Source organism: Amblyraja radiata, chromosome 5 (assembly GCF_010909765.2).
Source record: "Amblyraja radiata isolate CabotCenter1 chromosome 5, sAmbRad1.1.pri, whole genome shotgun sequence".
In the NCBI taxonomy this organism is placed as follows: domain Eukaryota; kingdom Metazoa; phylum Chordata; class Chondrichthyes; order Rajiformes; family Rajidae; genus Amblyraja; species Amblyraja radiata.
Window position 1 is genome coordinate 65,730,953 of NC_045960.1, and position 17,645 is coordinate 65,748,597.

The window sequence follows — 17,645 nt, forward strand, 5'->3', positions numbered from 1 at the left end:
ACCTATGCTCTATTGTTTTTGATATCATAGAACATAGAACAGTACAGCACAGGAATGGACCCTTCGGTCCACTGTGATTGTGCTGAACATGAAGCCAAGTTAAACCAATCTCATCTGCCTGTACATGATCCATATCCTTCTGTTTCCTGAACATCCATGTGCCTATCTGAAAGCCTCTCAAACACCACTATCACATCTTTCTCCACCACCATCCTTGGCAATGTATTCCAGGCCCCCACTGCACTCTGAATAAAAAGACTTGCCCTGCATAATCTCCATTAAACGTTCCCCCTCTCACCATGTAACTATGCCATCTGTTGTTGGACATTTCAACCCTGGAGATAGGCTTCTGACTGCCTACCCTATCTATGCCTCTATCTATTTTATAGACTTCTAACAAATTTCCCCTCAACCTCCAATGTTCCAGAGAAAACAATCCAAGTCTATCCAACCTTTCACTGTAGGTGAAACCTTCTAATCCAGGCAGCATTCTGGTAACCTCCTCTGTAGATAAAGCCCTATATACACTTCCTTACATTCAAGGTCGCTAGCAATGAAGGCAAAGATACCATATGCCTTATTTACCACCCTATCTACTTTTGTTGCCACCTTTATTGTGTTTTGGACTCCAAGATCCCTTTGCATGTCAATGATGTTATGGGTCTTGCCATTAACTGTATGCACTCTCTTTCAGACATTCAAACTCCCAAAGTGCAACACCTCACATTTGCTCTGGTTGATAATTTCCGCATCCCGGGTGCTTCATTGTAAATCTATCTGCAGCTCCACCTGCTCCACATTTGTTGTAACAGGACCTGCACTTGGACACAATTCCCCCAGGTATAGTCACCATAAATAATGGAAATGTCCCCGGTCTCCCACATCTTGCTACAAAGAGCAAACCATTGCCCTAACCTCCACATCCGTTATCTCCTGAAAGAGGAAAGAAAAACGCATCTGACCCAAACAGAGTTCACCCTCCTCACCGGAAGCCAGAGGCTCACCAAAATGCACACCTCATCCTCAACTGAGGCCTTTCATGACCTCTCCCACTATACCACCTCTCCTTTTAGTTCCGAAGGTGCGCAAGGTTCCACTGCTGCCTCTACACCAACAGTATATATTAAAATGTTACAAGCCTATAATAGATGTTAAAAGCTTTCAGTTACCATAAAGTTTTCGTAAAAATATAAATTTTGTGCCATTATTAATTTTGTACCAACTTTTAAAAGATAAGCAATTGTACATGATTGAAGTATTTATCAATTGAACCATGATCAAATAGAAATTGGTCATCCAGAAACCACAGGCGTGAAAAGTGGGTCATCTGCACATGTACTGCCCACCACAACAGTTGTAATGCAAATATTATGGTCATATTTTAATGCTTTTGACACAAGCAAAGGAGATGGGTGGAGGTAGTTTGTGTTAAGGATGCAGCCCAAGCTGTGAGTGGATACATTTTGCAGTATATCTTAGAATTGAACAGAACATTCAGATCATGGTTACTGGCCATGAAGATGAGTGACATCTTGAAATGATGGTTTTGATTTTCTAACTAATTAGTTAGAGGCAGCAATGTCTGACGTAATACTGGATGTAAGTCAAACATTTGAGGAGTGGGGGTGGGGAGAACTTAGGTTTGATGGTAATGACTAGAAAAGAAGCATCAGAGACATATGCAATAGGTTTCAATTATGTGATTACATCTGAGGAACAGTGTTGTTTCCATCCAAGATAACCCCAGAGTTATGACCATTTGGCAGAGAAGTCTAAAGCATTGTGGAGGCTGATATGGTTAAGTTTGATCTGGTGCTGCTTGATTCAGTCAGTTGTTCAATGCGTATGTTTTAATTTACTCCCTTGGACTCACAAGAGTAAAGAGCTAAGAAATATTTAAATATTAAACTGTGATGGTTTTACCAGGAACGACAATGACACAGGAGGAAGTGAAGATATGCTTTGAAAACGAACAGCTGCAGCAGTGTTGTGAAAGTATGGCCAAATGTCAGGCAGAGTTAAAGTCGTGGAGTGGGGCAGAGTGGGAGTGTGAATGGGATTTCTGATTGATTTGGAAGAGTTTCTTTTTCTCTGGCATGAAATCAGAAATATAGTAAGGTAGTGAAGACTACAGGGTAGTGGTCAGAATTAGTGGCAGCTGTGTCTGAGACCATAGAAGACCTTCCCTATCCTTGTCCTGCCCCCTCCCCTGGCATCAGTCTGAAGAAGGGTTTCAACCCAAAATGTCGCCCATTCCTTCTCTCCAGAGATGCTGCCTCACCTGCTGAGTTACTCCAGCATTTTTGTTTCTACCTTTTCTGCAGTTCTTGCTTACACACCATGGAAGAGGAGATACTTTCAGAGGTGAGGAAGTGGCTGTGCTGTTTGGACATGTCAAGGAATGCGTAGGAAGGAACTGCAGATGCTGGTTTACACAGATTATAGACACAAAATGCTGGAGTAACTCAGCGGGACAGGCAGCATCTCCGGAGAGAAGGAATGGGTGACGTTTCGGGACTCTCTGTCTGAAGAAGGGTCTCGACCCGAAACGTCACCCATTCCTTCTCTCCGGAGATGCTGCCTGTCCCGCTGAGTTACTCCAGCATTTTGTGTCTATTTACACATGTTAAGTTTGTTTTTAGGGAGTGATCTTTCTGAATAAAATTGTTCTCTTCAAGCAATCAGAATAGTATACCAAATAAATCTATTATCTCTGAAGTCAAAAGTCTAAAATAAGTACACTAGTATTTAGGGTATTCAGTGGCACAGTGGCACAGTGACACAGTCATTAGAGCTGTTACCTCACAAATCTGGGGACCCGGGTTTACTCATGGATGCTGTCAGTGTGGAGTTTGCACAATCTGCCCATGGCAGCACGTATTTCCTTCGGATGCTCCAGTTTCCTCCCATGTCCCAAAGTCGTGTAGATGAGAAGGTTCATTGAATATTTTAAATTGCCCCTTACACGTGGGTGATTAAGCTTGAATTCATCCTATTTTATTCTCCCCACAGATTTCTCAAATTCCCTCTAAATTCTACAATGTTGTAGAATTTAGAGGGAATTTGAGAAATCTGTGGGGAGAATAAAATAGGATAAATTCAAGCTTAATATAAATTGAATATTTTATACTAATCCTGAACTAATCCCATTATATATGTGCTGACTATCCCTTGATAGCATATATATATTTGATGAGCCAAAGGGCCTATTTCCACACTGTTTGACTCGATGACTAGTTTGCAGGAGCATAAGGATCTGCATTAATTCTCCCTGCAACAAAGTGTAGTTGCGATTTCACACAGCCTAGAAGAGCACAAGGATTCTGTTGCTGTTTGTTTGAGGGAAGCTTTAACACCGGTACCGTGGAAACTTCATGAAATTAGTGGATTCCTCTTAAACAACGCCGTTAAATTACACAAGACCCAGTTGAGTGTCGAAAGTCAAGAGGATATTCACATATCCGCATGAAACATTTGTTACCAACGCATTGCTGAACACTGCTCCTGGCACTTGCTGTTGCAAAAAAGACCACACAGCTGGTGGCAACCACAGCAGACTGACAGAAAATGGGCTTTAATCGTTAATCAGTCCCGTTTGACCATGTTTGCTGCAGGATTAATTCAGTTTCTTCATGAGACCAGGTCGACAACCAACTACCCACGTTGTACCATATCCAGCTCGTAGCCCTTTAGACTGCTTTTATTTGCTCAAGCTACAGGGCTCTTCTCAGAACCCAGGCACGGGACAGAAAAAATCCCCCCAGCCACCTCCCTTGAAATAAACTGATGTCTCAGATGAATATATAATTCTTTTTGGAGATAGTCACATTCTTTTTTGGAGATTGTCACAGTCTTTTTTGGAGATGGTTTGTCTTTCTCTTGGGATAGAGGAGACTAAGACTCAAATACATTGGTTTAGTGTGAGAGAGGAAATATTTAAAGATCTGAGGGGCAGGTTTGTCACATGGGTTCTGATTGGACCTGAACCAACCTGCCAAAGGAAATGGTGGAGGCAATTGAGATCTCACCGTTTAAAAACCATTTGGATAGGAAAGGAATAGAGGGTGCAGGAAATGCAGGAAAGTGAGATTAACATTGATAGGCATCTTGGGAAACAGAATTGGTTCAAAGGCCCTGTTTCCATGCTGTACCACTGTGATTCTATGAATGGAAATTCTGTCTGTAATGAGATTCCTATGTTTAGATGAGCCTGAGACATTTTCCCAGGGTTGGATTTCAACCAGCCCATGAGCTGAATGCACAGGAGAGCCTGCCATTTTTTTGATTGAGCCTACCCATAATTATCCATTAAACTAGAGGTGCAAAGAGAAGATAGTTCATTGCACCTTTTGAGCATCATATTCAGATGTTAGCGCCCCTCTCACATCACATGTTTTTTATTTGATCAACCACCAAACAGTTCAATCTAATCTGGGTACTGCTTACAAATGATACAACAAACATACATTGCTGTTAATAGAGGAGCATCAAAATGTATTGTAAAATGTATTTTATGGCTAGTTGGTACAATGGCTGAGTTTTTTAAATTTCATTCTCAGAAATACTGTTTGAATTTTAGTAAGACCTTGGCCAGCTCTTTAAATTTAAAGTGACACAAATGAGGGAGAATTGTAAGCAGGCATTTTTTTATAAAGTAGCCCAACACATTGCTGCCCAGAGTTCTCAGAAAAGAAAAACATAAAAATGACAAACTCATTCTGCAGTACCTTGGTCTCATTAGGAAGGATGATTCACGAACACTGACATTTTCCTCTAAACGATCACTGTGTAGGTTGCATGGAGATAGCCTCTTGTGCAATGTTTACCCCTTGTCTCAAAGAGTAATCATCTATCTTGATCTACACAATTCTTGATTAGTACTGGTGTCAGAGGTTATGGGCCGAAAGCAGAAGAGCAAGGTAGAGAGGAAAAGATAGATCAGTCGTGATTGAATGGCGGAGTAGACTTGATGGGCTGAATGGCTTAATTCTGCTCCTAGACCTTTGTGAATGTTTGAGCCTGTGCATATACTGTGGCTTGAGCATTCTGAGCAGCTAGAACAGAGTTTCCAAAATGTTAGTGAAAGTAACCGTTCATACTGGATGTGAAAGCAAAAAATTCCCCTGCTTTGAATTTTCTTCTTGTTAATGCTCATCATATTCGATGATTAATTATTGACTGCTGCTGTAGAAAGTTGCTGAGATCAGTGAGAACAGTTTTGTCAACTTTTTTTTTTGTCTTAACCTCCTTCAGCTCAGTTATTGTTAATAGAATGGTGTAGGTCTTTTTATTTGATTCAAACTCTTGCAAAAAGCATTCAAATTTGGAATGGAGTGAGATAAATGGTGAGAACACTCCCAGCCAAATATTCTCCAGTGTATAATTAGATAATTAAGGTAGTTATGGAATGTGATATGGAATTTGTTGAACTTCCATGTCTCTGAATGGTAAAATCGTGCATTCATAACCATTTCACACTATTCCTTTCACTAACATCTATCTATCTATATACTTTTAAAACTATGTGTGTGTGGGTGTGTGTCATTTTGCCTTTGAAACGTATTTCCTCGAAAACCAGACGCAAAAACGCGTACATATTTCGGTTGGGATGATTTCATTATTTCAGAAATCAACCTCTCCAAATTCAGTCAATTATTTCCCCAGATTTTGAATAAAGTTGTTCACAAAACTCACTTAAAAAATAATCGGCACTTGCCAGCTGCTGACGTCACAATGCCCACTTGCCCGCCAATCGAGGCCCCGCCACTGTGGATTAATGCAGCTGCTGTCAACGCGCATGCGCAGTTTTCCACGAGGTACTTTCGCCACCCCCCCCCCCCGCCAGATCTTCAAAAGGCGCAGAAAGAACGAGAATGTTCTGCAGAACAAAGATTCTACAGCTCAGCTCAGCTATAGGATCTTTGTTCTGCAGATCTCGGGGCAGCGGCACCTCACGCGCTGAACCTTCTCCTCACTGCCGGCACAGCTCGTGAAGCCCTGCCCCTCCTATCCCCCGCCCTCATTCTGCGCTCATTCCAGCTGTGATTTTCCAGAGAGTCAGAAGCCGCTTCTGTCTCCGATCATCTGTCATTTAAAAAAGAATTAGGGTTGCCCAGCTGCTGACATCACAATGCATTTGCACCTGCCCCCCCCCCCCCCCCCCCCCATGTTTTGTAAATAAGGTGCCAAATTGAATTATTTTTGAAAATGGCTCCCATACTGATGTTGTGTGAAAGACCATCAACATTTATTTTGCTTTTCCAATGATGTTAAATAATGTCACCTGCTTTCTGGGAACTTAAAATAAAGAATGAAAACACTGGCAATAAAATTGATCCGCCAACATTCAAAAAGAGAAGGCTTCAAATTTCTCAAAATTGGGGTCAGCTTGGGCATGTAATAAAATTTTGTCCGACCTTTAAACTAGGCAGATTGCCCCCTCCAAATTTATAATGCATATATCCATTGTGTTAAACTTTGCAGTTCAAGTGCTCAATCAAAAAATATCTGTAATATAAATTTCAAATGTGTTTTTAATAACGCAGCACCTCCCTCTGCTGTGTAATGTGAGCATAACAGTTGAATAAGAACTCTGAGTGGGATGACAGTAAAACTCCTATACTCATCTGTGCAATTGTTCGTAAATCCTTATAGCTCAGCATCTGGCTCACTGGGAGGCTGGTTCCTGCATTCCTTTTAACATCCCAGGACCCCAGTTCTTGTTCTTCCTTCAACACTCCACGGTTCTGGTTCCCACTCTCCCTTTAACACACTCGGGTTGAGTTCCCCTTCTCTCTTTAACAATACAATACAATACAATACAACTAGGATAACACACTAGGGTTCTAGTTCCCACTCTCCCTTAAACATAACGGGACCCCAGTTTCTGCTCTCCCTTGATCACCCGAGGGCCTGGCTTCCATGTTCCCTTTAAACTGACATGCACCCTGTTTTTCCGCACTCCCTTGAAATTTTTCACACATTCTGTTCTCGCAGCCCCTTGGAACTAACTGGGTTCCTTGAAAAAAATATTATACCACTATGCAACATCTAAATCAATTGATTGAAAGTATTTTAGATCAGTAATTGGAACAACATCTAATAGTCTGAAACACCTTTGCTCCATCAGTCTTGCTCCATCAAAGTCCCCTGCATGTCAGATTAACAGAGTTTTACAGCATTAAGGGAAAAATAAAATTGAAGTGTGATCTGATTTCTGATCAAATGTTTGGTCTTAAGCCTATGGATAAGACATTCATTTCAGCAAGTTAACATAATGCAAAATCAATCTGGAACATATGTTTGCATGTGAGCTACACTTGAATATCTGAGAAAAGGCATGCAGTGTCTGCAATGTAAAGTACGAAGGTATCTTATTTTAGATTCAGTTATGGAATGTGAATATTACCAGAAATGCCCACACTTATTATCAATCCTTCATTGCTCCTGAACTGAGCAGGCCATTGTTAGTCAGCCACATTGATGTGTCCAGACTCATGTAGATCAAAACCAGATGAGATCTAACAACTTGTGCTGTTCCAAATGTGTTCAAAATGGGGTAATGAAGGAGCGTAATTTTGCACACATTTTGGTATGCTTCAACCCGTTGGGAAATTCAACTCAATTTTTCAGTAAGACTTTCACTCATCCTACCACTTATTTCCCTGTGTAAATCTCCCCCAAATAATGTCATCAGCAAAACAACACATCCAATTTGTCTACATTTCTATTTTCAATGTAATTGGATGTTAGGAACTGGATTTGATAAGGGAACTCGAGGTAAAGGAGCCATGAGGAGGTAGTGACCATAATATGATAAGCTTTAACTACAATTTGAGAGGGAGAAGGGTAAATCGGAGGTGTCGGTATTACAGTTGAGCAAAGGGGACTATGGAGCCATGAGGGAGGAGCTGGTCAAAGTTGACTGGAAAGTTACCCTAGCAGGGATGACAGTGGAACAACAATGGCAGGTATTTCTGGGAATAATACAGAAGGTGCAGGATCGGTTCATTCCAAAGAGGAAGAAAGATTCCAAGGGGAGTAAGGGGCGACCGTGGATGACAAGGTAAGTCAGGGAGAGTATAAAAGAGAAGAAATATAACATAGCAAAGATGAGCGGGAAGCCAGAGGATTGGGTAACTTTTAAAGAGCAACAGAAGATAATTAAAAAGGCAATATGGGGAGAAAAGATGAGGTACAAAGGTAAACTAGCCAAGAATATAAAGGAGGATAGTAAAAGCTTCTTTAAGTATGTGAAGAGGAAAAAACTAGTTAAGGCCAAAGTTGGACCCTTGAAGGCTGAAAAGGGTGAATTTATTATGGGGAACAAGGAAATGGCAGATGAGTTGAACAGGTACTTAGGATCCGTCTTTACTAAGGAGGACACAAACAATCTTCCTGATGTACTAGTGGCCAGAGGATCTGGCGTGGCAGAGGAACTGAAGGAGATTCACATTAGGCAGGAAATGGTGTTGGGTAGACTGATGGGACTGAAGGCTGATAAATCCCCAGGGCCTGACGGTCTGCATCCCAGGGTACTTAAGGAAGTGGCTCTAGAAATCATGGACACATTGGTGATAGTTTTCCAATGTTCTATAGATTCAGGATCAGTTCCTGTAGATTGGAGGGTAGCTAATGTTGTCCCACTCTTTAAGAAGGGCGGCATAGAGAAAACAGGGAATTATAGACCAGTTAGCCTGACATCGGTGGTGGGGAAGATGCTGGAGTCAATAATAAAAGATGAAATAGTGGCACATTTGGAAAGTAGTAGCAGGATCGGTCCGAGTCAGCATGGATTTATGAAGGGGAAATCATGCTTGACTAATCTTCTGGAATTTTTTGAAGATGTAACCAGGATAATGGACAAGGGAGAGCCAGTGGATGTAGTGTACTTGGACTTTCAGAAAGCATTTGACAAGATCCCACAGGAGATTAGTGGGCAAAATTAGAGGTATTGGGGGTAGGGTGCGGACATGGATAGAAAATTGGTTGGCAGGCAGGAAACAAAGGGTAGGAATTAACCGGTCCGTTTCAGAATGGCAGGCAGTGACTAGTGGGATACCGCAAGGCTCGGTGCTGGGACCGCAGCTATTTACAATATATATTAATGATTTGGATGAAGGGAATCCAAAATAACATTAGCAAATTTGCAGATGGCACAGAGCTGTGTGGCAGTGTGAACTGTGAGGAGGATGCTATGTGGATGCAGGGTGACTTGGACAGGTTGGGTGAGTGGGCAGATGCATTGCAGATGCAGTTTAATGTGGATAAATGTGAGGTTATCCACTTTGGTAAAAACAGGAAGGCAGATTATTATCTAAATGGTGTCAAGTTGGGTAAAGGGGAAGTACAACAGGATCTGGGGGTCCTTGTTAATCAGTCATTGAAAGTAAGCATGCAGGTACAGCAGGTAGTGAAGAAAGCGAATTGGCCTTCATAACAAGAGGATTTGAGTATAGGAGCAAAGAGGTCCTCCTGCAGTTGTACAGGCCCCTAGTGAGACCACATCTGGAGTATTGTGTGCAGTTTTGGTCTCTAAACTTGAGGAAGGACATTCTTGCTATTGAGGGAGTTTAGCGTAGGTTCACGAGGTCAATTCCCGGGATGGCGCGACTGTCATATGTTCATAGATTGGAACGGCTGGGCTTGTATACTCTGGAATTTAGAAGAATGAGAGGGGATCTTATTGAAACATATAAGATTATTAAGAGTTTGGACACGCTAGAGGCAGGAAACATGTTCCCAATGTTGGGGGAATCCAGAACCAGGGGCCATGGTTTAAGAATAAGTGGTAAGCCATTTAGAACGGAGATGAGGAAAAACCTTTTCACACAGAGAGTTGTGAGTGTGTGGAATTCTCTGGTGGAGGCTGGTTCGCTGGATGCTTTCAAAAGAGAGTTAGATAGATCTCTTAGGGATAGCGGAGTTAAGGGATATGGAGAGAAGGCAGGAACGGGGTACTGATTGTGGATGATCAGCCATGATCACATTGAATGGCGGTGCTGGCTCGAAGGGCAAAATGGCCTACTCCTGCACCTATTGTCTATTGAAATTCACCCAAAATCTAACTACAAGGAACAAAGATTTCCTGTACTTTTTATTTTACCCATAAGATCAGCCAGATCTGGTATTTACTGCATTACAGGTTTCTTAAAATGTATGCTCTTGGAGAGGGTATTCATGTCCTTCTGGAGACCTGTCCAGCAACTTCCTGCCTGGAGCATTTATCTGGCTGCAGCCCTGGAGGATATCCCTTGCTCACTCTCAATGACACTGATCTCCATTGATCTCTCGAGGTTTTCTCCGATCTCCAATGAGCACTCTCCTATCATTTCCACATTTATCATTAGTATTCATCCCATGAAGCAGGAAGAATGTTGCTTGCATTATGCTGAGTCCAGTTAAATGTATGCTGCAAAGATGGCAGCTGCTGTGAAGAACTGTGGCAACTAATACACTTACAACTGAAAATGACATTTCCAAATTTCAATGTGTGATCACTCAGAAACATCAGTTTCTTGCTGCCCTGTGAAACTTACAGCTAAAAGCCATGGCCTCATGGGATTTTCACATTGTTAGAATAACGTGCAGTAGGCAAGATTTAATAGGAGGGGCACGATATAAAAGGAAGCTGAGTGGCAACTTTTTCACTTAGAGGGTAGTGGGTATATGGAACGAGTTGCCAGAGGAGGTAGTTGAGCCAGGTACAATAACAGTATTAGAACAACACTCGGACAGGTACACGGATAGGAAAGGTGTGAAGGGATTGGGCCAAATCTAGGCAAATGGGACTAGCTTAGATGGGACATCTTGGTCAGCATGATTTTACAATTAGTGCTGCTGCTAGAAGTCAGAATTTCATTGCTCAGTTTTGGGACATCTGACAATAAAACACTGTCTAGACTCTTGAATTGGACTGAAGTGCCTGTTTCCATTCTGTGTGACTATGACCATCTATGTGGGGGGCGTTGAATTGTTCATATTGTACGACTGGACTGTGCTACTTCAGAGCCATTGCATTGCATATCAGCATTGACGCACTAGTACAATAACTTGTGATTCTCCTTCCTCTCTGGCGCAGGCTGAAAACATTCTGTTCTTAGAATTAGACATGGAAACACCCACAGTGTTTGAGCTGGAGATCCCACGATCACAGTCGTTACATGAAGCCACTGGAGGAGAGCTACACCACAGCAGTTCTAATTTCCTAGATCGATCAACCACAGCCAGAGTGAGGAAGTCAAGATCATGGTGAGAATTTCTCAACTCTTAATGGCTGCTTTTGGTGGTATTGGTTCACTATTACCACGTGCACCAAGATATTTGGTTGATGCTGTATTGTCACGTGTACTTCGTACAGTGAGGTTCTTTGTTTGCATACAGAACAAGTATGCAAGACTCTATATACGTAATATCCCATATTACCTTTGTTCATAAAGGGTGTCGGCAATGTATACAGTGACAAAATACAGTGAAAAGCATTTGATCATGTGAGATCCAATCAAATCAGATAATACTCTCATAGAAACATAGAAAATAGGTGCAGGAGGAGGCCATTCGGCCCTTCGAGCCAACACCGCCATTCATTGTGATCATGGCTGATCGTCCCCTATCAATAAACCGGGCCGGCCTTCTCCCCATAACCCTTGACTCCACTAGCCCCTAGAGCTCTATCTAACTCTCTCTTAAATCCATCCAGTGACTTGGCCTCCACTGCCCTCTGTGGCAGGGAATTCCACAAATTCACAACTCCCTGGGTGAAAACGTTTTTTCTCACCTCAGTCTTAAATGACCTCCCCTTTATTCTAAGACTGTGGCCCCTGGTTCTGGACTCGCCCAACATTGGGAACATTTTTCTTGCATCTAGCTTGTCCTGACCTTTTATAATTTTATATGTGTCTATAAGATCCCCCCTCATAGAAACATAGAAACATAGAAATTAGGTGCAGGAGTAGGCCATTCGGCCCTTCGAGCCTGCACCGCCATTCAATATGGCTGATCATCCAACTCAGTATCCCGTACCTGCCTTCTCTCCATACCCTCTGATCCCCTTAGCCACAAGGGCCACATCTAACTCCCTCTTAAATATAGCCAATGAACTGGCCTCGACTACCCTCTGTGGCAGGGAGTTCCAGAGATTCACCACTCTCTGTGTGAAAAAAGTTCTTCTCATCTCGGTTTTAAAGGATTTCCCCCTTATCCTTAAGCTGTGACCCCTTGTCCTGGACTTCCCCAACATCGGGAGCAATCTTCCTGCATCTAGCCTGTCCAACCCCTTAAGAATTTTGTAAGTTTCTATAATATCCCCTCTCAATCTCCTAAATTCTAGAGAGTATAAACCAAGTCTATCCAGTCTTTCTTCATAAGACAGTCCTGACATCCCAGGAATCAGTCTGGTGAACCTTCTCTGCACTCCCTCTATGGCAATAATGTCCTTCCTCAGATTTGGAGACCAAAACTGTACGCAATACTCCAGGTGTGGTCTCACCAAGACCCTGTACAACTGCAGTAGAACCTCCCTGCTCCTATACTCAAATCATTTTGCTATGAAAGCTAACATACCATTCGCTTTCTTCACTGCCTGCTGCACCTGCATGCCCACTTTCAATGACTGGTGTACCATGACACCCAGGTCTCGCTGCATCTCCCCTTTTCCTAGTCGGCCACCATTTAGATAATAGTCTGCTTTCCTGTTTTTGCCACCAAAATGGATAACCTCACATTTATCCACATTATACTGCATCTGCCAAACATTTGCCCACTCACCCAGCCTATCCAAGTCACCTTGCAGTCTCCTAGCATCCCCTCACAGCTAACACTGCCCCCCAGCTTAGTGTCATCCGCAAACTTGGAGATATTGCCTTCAATTCCCTCATCCAGATCATTAATATATATTGTAAATAGCTGGGGTCCCAGCACTGAGCCTTGCGGCACCCCACTAGTCACTGCCTGCCATTGTGAAAAGGACCCGTTTACTCCTACTCTTTGCTTCCTGTTTGCCAGCCAGTTCTCTATCCACATCAATACTGAACCCCCAATGCCGTGTGCTTTAAGTTTGTAAACTAATCTCTTATGTGGGACCTTGTCGAAAGCCTTCTGGAAGTCCAGATACACCACATCCACTGGTTCTCCCCTATCCACGCTACTAGTTACATCCTCGAAAAATTCTATAAGATTCGTCAGACATGATTTACCTTTTGTAAATCCATGCTGACTTTGTCCAATGATTTCACCACTTTCCAAATGCGCTGCTATCCCATCTTTAATAACTGACTCTAGCAGTTTCCCCACTACCGATGTTAGACTAACTGGTCTGTAATTCCCCGTTTTCTCTCTCCCTCCCTTCTTAAAAAGTGGGGTTACGTTTGCTACCCGCCAATCCTCAGGAACTACTCCAGAATCTAAAGAGTTTTGAAAGATTATTACTAATGCATCCACTATTTCTGGAGCTACTTCCTTAAGTACTCTGGGATGCAGCCTATCTGGCCCTGGGGATTTATCGGCCTTTAATCCATTTAATTTACCCAACACCACTTCCCGGCTAACCTGGATTTCACTCAATTCCTCCAACTCCTTTGACCCGCGGTCCCCTGCTATTTCCGGCAGATTATTTATGTCTTCCTTAGTGAAGACGGAACCAAAGTAGTTATTCAATTGGTCCGCCATATCCTTGTTCCCCATGATCAACTCACCTGTTTCTGACTGCAAGGGACCTACATTTGTTTTAACTAATCTCTTTATTTTCACATATCTATAAAAACTTTTGCAGTCAGTTTTTATGTTCCCTGCCAGTTTTCTTTCATAATCTATTTTTCCTTTCCTAATTAAGCCCTTTGTCCTCCTCTGCTGGTCTCTGAATTTCTCCCAGTCCTCCGGTATGCTGCTTTTTCTGGCTAATTTGTACGCATCATCCTTCGCTTTGATACTATCCCTAATTTCCCTTGTTATCCACGGATGCACTACCTTCCCTGATTTATTCTTTTGCCAAACTGGGATGAACAATTTTTGTAGTTCATCCATGCAGTCTTTAAATGTCTTCCATTGCATATCCACCGTCAACCCTTTTAGAATTAATTGCCAGTCAATCTTGGCCAATTCACGTCTCATACCCTCAAAGTTACCTTTCTTTAAGTTCAGAACCATTGTTTCTGAATTAACAATGTCACTCTCCATCCTAATGAAGAACTCAACCATATTATGGTCACTCTTGCCCAAGGGGGCACGTACAACAAGACTGCTAACTAACCCTTCCTCATTACTCAATACCCAGTCTAAAATAGCCTGCTCTCTCGTTGGTTCCTCTACATGTTGATTTAGATAACTATCCCGCATACATTCCAAAAAATCCTCTTCCTCAGCACCCCTGCCAATTTGACTCACCCAATCTATATGTAGATTGAAGTCACCCATTATAACGGTTTTGCCTTTGTCGCACGCATTTCTAATTTCCTGTTTGATACCATCTCCAACTTCACTACTACTGTTAGGTGGCCTGTACACAACACCCACCAGCGTTTTCTGCCCCTTAGTGTTTCGCAGCTCTACCCATACCGATTCCACATCCTGCAAACTAATGTCCTTCCTTTCCATTGCGTTAATCTCCTCTCTAATCAGCAACGCTACCCCACCTCCTTTTCCTTTCTCTCTATCCCTCCTGAATATTGAATATCCCTGGATGTTCAGCTCCCAGCCTTGGTCACCCTGGAGCCATGTCTCCGTGATCCCAACTATATCATAGTCATTAATAGCTATCTGCACATTCAACTCATCCACCTTATTACGAATGCTCCTTGCATTGAGACACAAAGCCTTCAGGCTTGTTTTTACAACACTCTTACCCCTTATACTATTATGCTGAAAAGTGGCCCTTTTTGATTTTTGCCCTGGATTTGCCGGCCTGCCACTTTTACTTTTCACATTGCTTCTACCCTCATTTTACACCCCTCTGTCTCTACGCTCACACATTTAAGAAACCCTTTCCCTTTAACTCCATCCTCCACTAGCCCATTCGACACCCCACCCCCCTTATTCAGTTTAAAACCACTCATCCTTCTAAACTCCAGTGAATACAAGCCTAGTCTTTTCAATCTCAATGGGGAATGGCCTACTCAAGAGTAAAAAAGTCATTAAACTCCTCAGAATGATTATCAGTGCAAAAAAGCAATAAAGTTTATTAATATGGCAGCAATTCATGTTCATCAGTTCTAGGAGCAGAATTAGGTCATTCGGCCTATCAGGTCTACCACCATTCAATCATGCTGATCTATCTTTTCCTCTCAACCCCATTATCCTGCATTCTCCCCATAACCCCTGACAACCATACCAATCAAGAATGTATCTATCTCTGCCTTAAAAATATCCATTGACGGCCTCCACAGCCTTCTTTGGCAATGAATTCCACAGATTCACCACCCTCTGACTAAAGAAATTCCTCCTCATCTCCTTTCTAAACGTATGTCATTTTATTCTGAGGCTATGGCCTCTGGTTCTGGACTCTCCCACTAGTGGAAACATCCTCTTCACATCCACTCTATCCAGGCCTTTCACTATTTGGTAAGTTTCAGAGATCCCCCTCATTCTTGTAAACTGCAGTGAGCGTACAGGCCCAGTGCCGTTAAACATATTGTTTTGTAAGATGTTTCAAAACACCACAAACAAGCCTTGTCACTGAGCCAGACTTTAATCGGCAATGTTAGAGAAGATGTCTAAAAGCTTGATAAAAGTTGCATGTTTTATAGTGTCTGGAGAAAGGGCAGAAAGCAGAGATGCGGCAGAGTTTAGCGAGGTGATATCTGAGCCTGGAGCCTTGCCAGATGAAACCACAGCTGTGGACAGAGGGATGATTAACACTGGGAATACTCAATGAGCCAGCACTGGGAGAGCATAATGGCTGAAGGAGGTTCCAGAGACAGAGAAGATGGGACCAACAAACGGAAAAACATATTTGAATTGTGCAATGCTTAACTGGGAGTCAGAGCAGACTGGCAACCATGGGTGAACTGGAGTTAAGATAAGAGTTGGAAAGTTGTGGATTACCATATTTAATGTGTGTTGAGATAGGATGGCTAATCAGGGCCCATTTGGTCAAGAAATGTAAAGAAAACACAAAAGGAACATAAAATAGAGATTTAATTGTAGTTCTTTGTAAAGAATCTGTGGGGGCGTTGATGGGAATATGAATTGAAATGACCTGAAACATCACCTATTCATGTTCTCCAGAGATGCTGCCTGACCCACTGAGTTACTCCAGCACTTTGTGTCTTCCCGCAGTCCTATACTGGACAATCAGCCTACATGACGTGCAAGTGGGATTCTAGTAATAATTTTGGAATAACTTAGAATTAAAATAGATAATTACGCATGTAAAAGATGAAATCTATGTTAATCTTTCTTTTTAATATTCCAGGTCCAGACCGGAGAGACGAGTAGCTTCCTCCTCTTCTTTCTCTTCACTGGCTTCAGGATCTCAGCTGTTCTCTCATTCACCGGGGAAGGTGTTGCAGTGAGGAGCACAGTGATACTTGTGCCTGTTCTCACTGTTTGGTTAGAAATTCGTCCTCAGCCTGCAGCACGTAACCAGCAGGACAGCAATGTTTCAATTTCCAAAATATGCTTCCGTTAACTTTAATTGAGGCAAATGTTGGAAGCGAAGTACAATACCCAGCTGCCTCAAAACTGCTGATTTAGGGCTAAAGACTGAGAACAGATTTCAGGGCATTTGTTTTTCGTGTCCCACAATCCATCTCATTGCATCTCACATAAAAATGGTCCATGTTTTTCAGTTTCAACAGATAATCCTGCAGTTTCAAACAGATAATTTGACAGTGGCCCTCAATCTTCATTCACTTTGCTGCATTACCTTGCAGTCTAAAATACAGGATTATAGGGGCACATAATGGAGCTTGTGGAAGAAACTCTTCTTCCTAAACAAGTTTAATAAACAAACCTATAAAAAAAAATAAAATTATGGGAATCAACTATTGTTAGCACAACTGGGCTTTGAATAGAGCTTAAAAAAAGTTGAACAAAAATTGATCACTTTTTTATTTCATTTGCTGGATCTTCAAATTGCTCAGCCCCGTTCAGTATCATTCTGAATTTTCCAGTATACTCGTATCTTCCATCCAACTTGATTTACTTGGAGATCCGTTCTGAAAGAAGGTGTGTGTCCTGTTGTGCTGAATGCAGCAGATTGCCTGCCATGTTTATTTCTAAGAGCAGTAATGTCGCTTTGTAAATTTGTTGGACTTTTGATCCTAATTAAATTGATGTTGCTGTTGCTCAAAAAAAAGTTGAAATATTTAATCGCAGGTCCTGCTGTAACTGGGATTGAGGGTACTTTATTGTGGAATAAAATAAATAATTATATGCTCAAGAACAATAATGTGTATGAGTTAACTTTTTTCGTAAAGACTTGAAGTTCACCTTTTTTCAGAAAGTCAGAGGTTATAATATGAATGGGAGTGTCTAAATTATGGTCAATTATGAATATCCTATATAATATAAAAACAGATAATGCTGAAAATACTCGGCGGCTCAGTGGGAAAAGAAATAGCAACATATTTTAAGGTTGAAGATTCTTTGTCAGAATTGGGAAGGATACAAAATAAGCAGGATAAGCTGCAGGGAAAGTGAGGCGGGTTGTT

General features: G+C 42.1%; 1 protein-coding gene across 2 annotated transcripts in view; it reads left to right on the plus strand.

Annotated features, from left to right (window-relative positions):
- The window catches only part of kif3c (kinesin family member 3C), a 131,291-nt gene extending 113,911 nt beyond the window's left edge, over window positions 1-17,380 (plus strand). For both annotated transcript variants that reach the window (XM_033021419.1, XM_033021420.1), the window contains exons 9-10: window positions 11,081-11,250; window positions 16,406-17,380. In XM_033021419.1, coding sequence (XP_032877310.1) covers window positions 11,081-11,250; window positions 16,406-16,505 — 270 coding nt within the window. In that variant the 3' untranslated portion in view covers window positions 16,506-17,380. The remainder of the gene's footprint in view (window positions 1-11,080; window positions 11,251-16,405) is intronic.
- Window positions 17,381-17,645: the final 265 nt, after the last annotated feature.